Source organism: Salvelinus alpinus, chromosome 20 (assembly GCF_045679555.1).
Source record: "Salvelinus alpinus chromosome 20, SLU_Salpinus.1, whole genome shotgun sequence".
Classification (NCBI taxonomy): Eukaryota; Metazoa; Chordata; class Actinopteri; order Salmoniformes; family Salmonidae; genus Salvelinus; species Salvelinus alpinus.
Genome location: NC_092105.1, coordinates 32,751,361 through 32,762,319, shown reverse-complemented (window position 1 = coordinate 32,762,319; position 10,959 = coordinate 32,751,361). Strand labels below are relative to the sequence as shown.

Genomic DNA, 10,959 nt, shown 5'->3' with positions numbered 1-10,959 from the left:
AAATAAGCTAAAGTTAAAACTGAGTCTAGGTTTTTAGACTCAGTTAGTCCAGTTTCCAAGTCTTGTAGTCAAGTTTGACATAGGAACTCTAATGGTGACACCTTACGGTCTGATGAGAGGGAGGCTTTTATTAACGACACATGGCCATTCTCCTCCAGTCATCTCTCACAATAAACTCCTGGGTGTCAGTTCTGCTGAGCACTGCTACAGGTCTATTTGTCTAATCCTGGATGATGGAGAACTAGGCCAGACCACAGACAGAGGTCCAAATGTGTGGGTTAAAAACAGCTTTCACTTGTCTGGGTCCCAGATCTGTTTGTGCAGTCTTGCCAACTTCTTGTGGAATTGTAATGCCAAACGTTGTTTGGGAAACATACAGATCTGGGACCCAGGCTAAGCTTTTACCGGTTATGTCAATCAAGTCGCTGACCTCTGGAGCTCAAACTATTTATTATATTTCTACTTATTGTTTGGTGGTGACAGTCTTATATTGTTGTGTGTAAACGTCCCTTTTTCAGGACCCTGTCTTTCAAAGATAAAAAATCCAAATAATTTCACAGATTTTCATTGTAAAGAGTTTAAACACTGTTTCCCATGCTTGTTCAATGAACCATAAACAATTAATGAACATGCACCTGTGGAACGGTCGTTAAGACATTATCAGCTTACAGACGGTAAGCAATTAAGGTCACAGTTATGAAAACTTAGGACACTAAAGAGGCCTTTCTACTGACTCTTGGTGTTTTTCAAAGAAAGATGCCCAGGGTCCCTGCTCATCTACGTGAACATGCCTTAGGCATGCTGCGAGGCGGCATGAGGACTGCAGATGTGCCCAGGGCAATAAATTGCAATGTCCGTACTTACGTGAGACACCTAAGACAGCACTACAGGGAGACAGGACGGACAGCTGATCGTCCTCGCAGTGGCAGACCACGTGTAACACCTGCACAGGATCGGTACATCCGAACATCACACCTGCGGGACAGGTACAGGATGGCAACAACAACTGCCCTAGTTACACCAGGAATGCACAATCCCTCCATCAGTGCTCAAACTGTCCGCAATAGGCTGAGAGAGGCAACAACTTCGCCTATGGGCACAAACCCACTGTTGCTGGACCAAACAGGACTGGTAAAAAGTGCTCTTCACTGACGAGTCGCGGTTTGGTCTCACCAGGGGTGATGGTCGGATTTGTGTTTATCGTCGAAGGAATGAGCGTTACACCGAGGCCTGTACTCTGGAGCGGGATTGATTTGGAGGTGGAGGGTCCGTCATTGTCTGGGGCGGTGTGTCACAGCATCATCGGACTGAGCTTGATGTCATTGCAGGCAATCTCAATGCTGTGCGTTACAGGGAAGACATCCTCCCTCATGTGGTACCCTTCCTGCAGGCTCATCCTGACATGACCCTCCAGCATGACAATGGCACCAGCCATACTGCTCGTTCTGTGCGTGATTTCCTGCAAGACAGGAATGTCAGTGTTCTGCCACGGTCAGCGAAGAGCCCGGATCTCAATCCCATTGAGCACGTCTGGGACCTGTTGGATCAGAGGGTGAGGGCTAGGGCCATTTCCCCCCAGAAATGTCCAGGAACTTGCAGGTGCCTTGGTGGAAGAGAGGGGTAACATCTCACAGTAAGAACTGTCCATGAGGAGCTGCACTGCATTACTTAATGCAGCTGGTGGCCACACCAGATATTCACTGTTACTTTTGACCCCCCCTTTGTTCAGGGACACATTACTCAATTTCTGTTCGTCACATCTGTGGATCTTGTTCAGTTTGTGTCTCAGTCGTTGAATCTTATGTGCATACAAATATTTACATGTTATTTTGCTGAAAATAAACAGTTGACAGTGAGAGGACGTTTCTTTTTGCCCACTTTGGACACCCATGCTCTGCCTGAGTTTGTAAGTAACTAAACAAAAGAGCTCAGCTGCAATCGGTATGTAGGATCTCACAGGACAAAGGTTGAACATACAAAATCCCAAGCTCTCACTAACTTTGGCTCTGATTTTATGCTACATGGTATTCTTCACTCAGTTTAATGGCTCCGTTTCAAATAATCTATAAGTTAACAAATACTTTGCTATTGCATTATAGTGAAAATTAAAGGAGATTGACAAGAATATAAATAATTGATCATGAGAAAGGCCATCGAGAACATGTCTTGGAAATGTTTGAGTTTATTTTTTGCAAAGTCCTCATTCAAAGGTGCAAAACTGTACATATGGCTGGGCACAGAAAATCAACAAATTGCAACAATGACTTCTTGGCATAGGTGTGACAGTTTATACACAATACGAAGTGCTTTGGGATAAGACAAAGGTTGTCTTTATGATAAATTTATGTAAAGTCTCCAACCATTTGCTACTGAGGCCATGTACTGAAGAAACAAAATAGTGAAAGGAGATTGATTATTTGATTGATTAACAGAAAGATAACGGAACATCTAAAACAGCAGTAAAGCATTATTCCAACATTCTGTGATGCAGTTAGTTTTGCATGTTGCAGAAATGTAATGTAACATTGAATGGAGATATTGTTCTATGTCAGTCAGCAGTCCATTCCAGACTGACCTAATTTGGAAGTAGCCCATTTAGAATACCAAACAATGTATTAGTCAGTTCATTAACCCACATATGGACCATGTTTTATTTAATACTTCCTGCCATGATTTGGCACAGGAAATGTAAACTGGACCATTTTAATCTATACATTTCATTTTTCATACAAGACAAATGTAAACACTTTTAAATGTGGTGACTCTAGAGCTCAAAACCCTCCAACTGCAATACAAACAAGCTAGTTCACTGTGTTTTCGCTATCCCTGAGAACCTTATTCAATAATGAAAGGAACCAAACTCCTGAATAATAAAAAACAAGTTCAGCTACAGATAGGCCTTTAAATATTTATAGCGGCTTAAGCAGGGGAGTTGAAAACACACAGCATTAAAGTTGCCACAAAGATAATGGTAATGGCGCCGGTATCAATGATACTGCCAAGCTCAGGGAGTGTGTGCGCACCAATGTTTTATTTAATACTTCCTGACCATTTTTGGCACAGGAAATGTAAACTTGACCATTTTAATCTATAAAAATGTTATTTTTCATACAAGACAAATGTAAACAGTTATTTTAATTTGGCAACTCTAGAACTCAAAACCATTCAACTGCAATACAAACAAGCTAGTTCACTGTGTTTTCGCTATCCCTGAGAACCTTATTCAATAATGAAAGGAACCAAACTCCTGAATAATAAAAAACAAGTTCAGCTACAGATAGGCCTTTAAATATTTATAGCGGCTTAAGCAGGGGAGTTGAAAACACACAGCATTAAAGTTGCCACAAAGATAATGGTAATGGCTCCAGTATTGATGCTAGTGCCAAGTGTTAAGGGGGTCCGTCGACTTTCTCACTTATCTCAGCGCTATTGTGAAATCTGAAGTCATCCAGTTGGATGTGCTGGGACATAAGGTATAACATTTCCCAGACCAGGGTACAGAGACAGTCATACACAGAGGCAATCTGCTCTTGGATCATGGAACTGAGATCCTGGATCTTCTAGAGCAGGGTTATTCAAATTTTATCCTACGAGGTCCGGCTTCTGCTGGTTTTCTTTTCTACCTGAATTAATTGCCCCCACCTGCTGTCCCAGGTCTGGCTGAGGTCCAGATTTGAATTAGAGGGTTCTAGAGTCTAATCATAATCCAATATGCCTTCTGATATTGAGTTGAATGGTTCTGACTGCTACCCAGACAAAGGTGGAAGGGATGGACTGGGACAGTGTCTTGATCCTGTAAACATTTTAAGGACGGAGGAAAAGGTAATGTTCAATAGGAGACCATATTTGGCCCATATCTTTTCCAAAGCCTTTGTTTTTAATGGAATACACTAGAGTAATGCAGGACTATTGTAAAGAGATAATACTAGGCATATCACTACAACAGGAGGCTTCTGGAAATCATTGTTTGGAAATGAATGTAGAGTAACATAATAATTCTAATTTATTTTTGGCATTTTATGTTCCTGTCTGATTTGATTTATTTGTCCCATGGTTGACTTGGAAACACGTGGAGGAATGGAAGCACCAGGCCTCAAAGCACCACTACAAGAGCTTTGCTATGTTTAAGCGCATAGAATCATTCACAACTATCTGTCTGACTCAGAGATGAGTGATTAACTTCCGTACACATATTTAAGGCCACAGTTTTCAGCTAATAGATCATTGTCCTCCTGAAACAAACCAAGACCTAACATGACAGACAGGTCTGTACAAAAATATTGATACCGTAATATTGGAACAAACAGTTGTATGCTTAGATTAAGATCGTATTCCTCTTCAGGGCAACACACCGAGGTGGATAGGACAGTAGTGTAGTGATCCTTGTAGCTGGCTGTAGGTGGCACATGCAACAACCACAGCTCAGCTAGCACACAGATTCTCAGGAGTGGGAAGGGAGAGTCTGGTATTGCATAGATACAGTAAGGCAGTGTTTCCCAAACTTGGTCCTTGGGACCCCAGTGTGCACGTTTAGTTTTTCAGCTGATTCAAATTATCAAAGCTTGATGAGTGGTTGATTATTTGAATCAGCTGTGTAGTGCTAGGGCAAAAAACAAACGTGCACACCTTGGAGTTCCAAGGACTGAGTTTGGGAAACTCTGCAGTAAGGTGTAGCTTTCCACAAATGCAGTCACAGTATTTGGGCCAAATTTTCCTGTTCTGTTTTTTTTAAATCATTCCAGTAAAATATATATATATAAAAAATAAAATAAAAAGTGGCCACTGGCATTACAAACACGATCGATAAAAAAATTGCTGTGTTCTGGGAGATGCTATATGGACACGCCTAGTGCCCAAAATGTATGACGTATGTGGTGCAACGCGAATTGAGTGTGGACGAATGGATTCAGTTCAGTCAGTCGTACTAGTGAGCCCTCTCCATAAACCTCTACTTTTTTGGGGTTCGAACCGGTTCAGAACTTTCTTTTACTGGTCGGAACAGTGGAATGGAATGAAATAAATAATAGTTCTGTTCAGAACTAAATTATTTTGGTTCCAGTCTCTGCTACCAATATTACAAGTTATTTCTCATGTAGGCTGCTATCCTACTCAAGTGGGATGGAACAAAATTGGCTACATTAGCTGATACAGCATATGATCCAGCTGCCGGTGAAGCAACTGCTGCTCAGTGGGAAGCACCTCGACACATCGTTGCACTGGTCATTCACACAGGCTTGTCATTACGTTAGCTAATAGGCATCTCATGGTAACATCCAGATGGTGACCAATACTACAAGTTATTTCTCCCTCGCCCATCGAATTAAACATCACTTTCTGTACAGCGCCACGCTGCTGTTTCCAGCATGAACGAGCTAGCTGGGAAGGGCTCATCAGGACGACTGACTGAACAGAATCCATTCGTCTCCCAGCTGCGCAACATGTCATCAATTTGGGTACCCGGCGTGTTCATATAGCATCTCCCCTGAAACGCTGAGGATCTCAAGTCTCCGCCCCGTGATTTCACGTCATGACGACATCACGTGATGTCAGTGCTAAGAGGCCACGGTCACAGTGCAACGACAGGCTCCTCCCTCTCCACACCCTGCCTTAAAGCTCCTCTTTCCTCTTGCCCTGGTCCCGCCCCCGCAGGCTGCGCATGAAACCTATAAACCCTGCTGCCTAGGGAGATGAAGAGAGGCCTGTGATAAATATGTAATCACTTTGTATAGGTTAACAGTGTAAATACAGTACATAAGTGAAAGATTATCTTCAACGGTAACAAGGATACAGTGCATAAATGAACATTTACTCTTTTAATAGGGCACTAATACTAAAGATCAGTGTCACTTACCCCTCGGTCTCCGTTGTATTTTTCTGCAAACTTGCCATAGTTGTAGTAGTTGAAGGTAGGGTAGCCTTCCACACTCTCCTGCTTGCACAGCTCCTGGTTCTGTCCTTTAGTGCAGTCCACGGCAGCATAGGCTATCTGGGGTATAAAGCAGGTAGACGCTTAGCTTCAACATATGGTCATACACAGAAAGCAATATGTAACAGCAATCACAACTAACTTCCAAAATAGTCAGCTACATAAGAACCAAATGTGTGCATGTTGCAGAATACTGTAAAGTTATGCACGACAAGTGGACATTTAAAGTATATGCTTTCAACAAGGCTACTTTGGCACTGACTGAGCTGTTCTGCATCCACATTGATTCCCTCCACATTCCCAAACCTGCCAGGTTCTCTGTTCGATGAACCTCACCTGCTCAGTTGCCCCTATCCCACCCATTGATTTTGAGCTAGTTTAAAGCTGGAATCCTTAGTGGTGAAACTGCCATGTCTGTTTGGAACTAAAACAAATAAGTTACTGCAAACAGTTTTTCCTCTGATATCACAGCACAGTTATTCAAATATCTTGGGAGAGTATTAATTTAAGAGAAAGCCCACATTTTTTTTAAGGCTTTGTCACGCATAGTCCTGCTTCCTCCAGCGTTCGACGTCACCGGTCTACTAACCACCGGTCCTGGCAACCCACATTACGCACACCTGGACTTCATCACTCTCCCTTTATTTAGTTCTCAGTAGTAGTAGTCATTGTTCTCTCTCACGTTCAGAACGCTTCATTTTTGTTCATCTGTATTGGTTCATTGTTAAACTCACCTTCTCAAATCAAATGTTATTTGTCACATGCGCCGAATACAACAGGTGAAATTATTACTTCTGCACCTGCTTCCCGGCATATGTTACAGGCTTTGTCTAAAATGATCTGTGACAAAGATAGACCATTACATTCAAACTGTCATTAAAACAGTTGTCAGTTTTATGAGTGCACCCTATAAAAAAGATGCACCGGTAGCCTAGACACGTTTCACACGCGTAGCTTCTTGTTATTGTCGGTCAATCAAAGAGGCGCTACAGTCAGAGGCTCCATGTGTAACAAGTGAAGTGGGAGAATTCTAATCAATTCAAAATGGAATTAAAATTACAGAATTAAGTTTGCTAAATGAGAAGGAGTAGGCTACAATTAGCAACCAACAGGTAGGCTGTTTTGTATATATTAAATTGTTGTAGACATTGGCTGGGGAGAGCAGCAAAATAGCCTTGCTGCTTTAGCGAGCTGGATAATTTAGCGGGCTACTGTACAACGATTTGATGCAGTCAAATCCAGCACTACCAGATGGTATGATAGAAAAACTTGTTGCTGCCATAGATTATCTAACTAGCGCGATTCCGTTTGGCTAGTTTCTCCCTCTCTGGCTGGGTCTACACTTACATGCGACTTCTGATATCAGAATACGAAGATCGCTTTGAAAAGACAGGTCTAAAACGTACTAAAGTCCTGTTGTGGTCGGATTGTATTCAGATCTGGCTGACCAACATTGTGTGGATTTCCCCTCAATCTGGACTAGGGCTGTTGCAGTGACGTATTACCGCCACACTGGCAGTCACGACCGCAGCCAAATTCCCTGTCACGGTAATCCCATCCAAAACTGCACAACAAAAAATTGCCGCTGACGGGTAGCCTAGCAAATTTGCTAACGACCCTCACCAATGGCCTGATACTAGGGCTGGGCAATAGTCAAAATAACACGGTTTTTCAAATTTTGGACGGTATGACAGAATGCAATGTTTTTACATTTGCTTTATGAGTAGTGTGTGACCCTACGGTGGCAACGCATACATTCTAAGTGCTGTATTGACCATGCAGACTAAACGCAAGTGTCTCGTGGTTGAGCAACAACTAATGCGCTCCTTAAGTGACAGGGGGTGGGGCTAGGTCTGTGTGGAAAGTGGCATGGAGAGAGACGACTCAAGTAGCGGAGTAAACTATAAAAATTGATGTTACACGCGGCATATCACATTTAACAAAGCAAACATTCAAATACCATTAAAAGGTAAATTAAAAACCCAAACCAGTTTGTGCATCAATAGCGGTATATAGTAAAATACAATATACTGTCCAGCCCTATCTGGTAATCAGCGCTGAATTTGAATAATCTGAGGACAAATGGTGATGGCGTTACAGCTCCCATTCCGAAATGACACAGGGCAGCCTTGGACCCAATATGCATAAATATTGGGTCCAGGACAATCGGTTGGATCTGAGCGCGGGAAGCAGCAGAAACGCAATTTTTTGTACTATTTTATAAAACCCAGAGCCATTACCAAAAGGGAGAGCGAGAAGGGCACAGAGCGAGCAGCTGTCGGCTATTAGAGTAGAGGCCGTGCGTGCGTGTGTAAGAATGTGTGAGTAAAAAAAGCTTCCGCATGCATGGGAGCATACGCTTGTCAATAAGGTTAGGGGAAGCTAAGCTTTCCCTAAAGTGCATTTAATTACATTTCCAAAATGATAAAGCCTAATTAGCCTACTCCGGTCTATACAGAAATAAAATAATTCAAAATAGTCTACTACACCAGAAAGCATGATTTCGCCACACGAACATTAGCTTCTTTAAAAGAAAAAAAAGCTGTTGACTACAGTTTATGGCCCATAGACTACTTTCAGGGTGAGGAATCATCTAACATTAAGATGTACAAAACTGAACTTTCCCTTTAAGAAAAAATTACTAACACATTCATATCAAGCTAGACCACATTCCTACCAAGCTAGACCATAAAGCAATCACTCCTATTTAAAAACGACAAGAGATGTGTCTTGGCTGTCGCAGCCAGAAAGAAACAGGACAAAGTCGTAAATACCATCTGATACATAGCGCACCCCCTCTGCTCCGCTTGTCTTTTTTGATAGATCAAATGACAGCCCCGTGTCCCAAATGGCACCCTATTCCCCATGTAGTCCACTACTTTTGGTCAAAAGTGGTGCACTACACAGGGAATAGTGGTGCCATTTTGGGACAAGGACAGCATCTCAAAGACAACGCAGCACATTGAGCTTGTCACCATTAAGTAATCACCATCCGTCTCCTGAGGACCAATATGTTGAACATGTAAACGATGGACGCCTCACTGAAGCTAAACTAATTTGACATGTTGCAATCATTTTGACTTGCAATAGGTAGTACAGTACAGTTTTTGCAAAAAGTATGATGAATGTTTCCATTGATCATCCTTGAGATGTTTCTACAAATTGACTGGAGTCCACCTGTGGTAAATTTAATTGATTGGACATGATTTGGAAGGAATTTTCCGTAGAGCTCCGAGACAGGATTGTGTCGAGGCACAGAGCTGGGGAAGTGTAACAAAAAATGACTGCAGCATTGAAGGTCCCCAAGAACACAGCAGCCTTCATCATTCTTAAATGGAAGAAGTTTAGAACCACCAAGACTCTTCCTAGAGCTGGCAGCCTGGCCAAACTGAGCAATTGGGGGAGAAGGGCCATGGTCAGGGAGTTGAACAAGAACCCGATGATCTCTGGAGCTTTGTCAGTGACTCTGTGGAGATGGTTGTCCTTCTGGAAGGTTCTCCCATCTCCGCAGCACTCCACCAATCAAGCCTTTATGGTAGAGTGGCCAGACGGAAGCCAATCCTCAGAAAAAGTCACATGACAGCCGACTTGGAGTTTGCCAAAAGGCACCTAAAGACTAAGACCATGAGAAACAAGATTCTCTGGTCTGATGGAACCAAGATTGAACTCGTCGACCTGAACGCCAAGCGTCACATCTGAAGAAAACCTGGCACCATCCCTACGAGAAAGCATGTTGGTGGCAGCATCGTGGTGTGAGGATGCTTTTCAGTGGCACTGACTGGGAAACGAGTCAGGATAGAGGTAAAGATGAACGAAGCAAAGTACAGAGAAACCCTTGATGAAAAACTGCTCCAGAGCGAAGGTTCACCATCCAACAGGACAACGACCCTAAGCACAAAGCCTATACAACACAGGAGTGGCTTCGGGACTAGTCTCTGAATGTCCTTGAGTGGCCCAGCCAGAGCCCGGACTTGAACATCTCTGGAGAGACCTGAAAATAGCTGTGCGATGCTCCCCATCCAACCTGACAGAGCTTGAGAGGATCTGCAGAGAAGAATAGGAGAAACTACCCAAATTCACTACTTTATCATCCAAAAATGCATCTCAAGTGTGCTGTTTAGCAGCTCACGTCAGCGGGATGGGGGGCCTTTTCATTGAGTGATGTCTACCGTGGATCGCTAAAATAATGATTATCAAATCTTTGTCACGTGCGTGATGTGGGTGGCAAGGAACTTGAAGCTCAACCTGTTCCACTACAGCCCCGTCGATGAGAATGGTGCGTGCTCGGTCCTCCTTTTCCTGTAGTCCACAATCTCCTTTGTCGTGATAACATTGAGGGAGAGGTTGTTGTCCTTGCACCACATGGTCAGGTTTCTGACATCCTCCCTATTGGCTGTCTCATCGTTGTCGGTGATCAGGCTTACTGTACACAATCACTGTTGTATCATCAGAAAACTTGGTTGGAGTCATGCAGTCATGAGTGAACAGGGAATACAGGAGGGGGACTGAGCACGCACCCCCCGTGTTGAGGATCAGCACGCACCCCCCCCCGTGTTGAGGATCAGCGTGGCGGTTGTGTTGTTACCTACCCTTACCACCTGGGGGCGGCCCATCAGGAAGTCCAGGATCCAGTTTTAGAGGGAGGTGTTTAGTCCTGAGGTACTTAGCTTAGTGATGAGCTTTGAGGGCACTACAGTGTTGAACACTGAGCTGTAGTCAATGAATAGCATTCTCACATAGGTGTTCCTTTTGTCCAGGTGTGAAAGGGCAGTGTGGAATGCAATAGAGATTACATCATCCGTGGATCTGTTGGTGTGGTATGCAAATTAGAGTGAGTCTAGGGTTTCTGGGATAATGGTGATGTGAGCCATGACCAGCCTTTCAAAGCATTTCATGGCTACAGACCTGAATGATACGGCTCTGTAGTCATTTAGGCAGGTTACCTTCGTGTTCTTGGGCACAGGGACTATGGTGGTCTGCTTGAAACATGGTGGTATTATAGACTCAGACAGGGATAGGTTGAAAATGTCAGC

General features: G+C 43.4%; 1 protein-coding gene across 1 annotated transcript in view; it reads right to left on the bottom strand.

Moving 5' to 3' along the window:
* Positions 1-4,002: 4,002 nt before the first annotated feature.
* LOC139546677 (protein disulfide-isomerase A5-like) overlaps positions 4,003-10,959 on the bottom strand; it is a 54,430-nt gene continuing 47,473 nt past the window's right edge. The window contains exons 16-17 of the mRNA XM_071355328.1: positions 5,852-5,986; positions 4,003-5,679 (exon numbers count right to left, since the gene is read on the bottom strand). Coding sequence (XP_071211429.1) covers positions 5,608-5,679; positions 5,852-5,986 — 207 coding nt within the window. The 3' untranslated portion in view covers positions 4,003-5,607. The remainder of the gene's footprint in view (positions 5,680-5,851; positions 5,987-10,959) is intronic.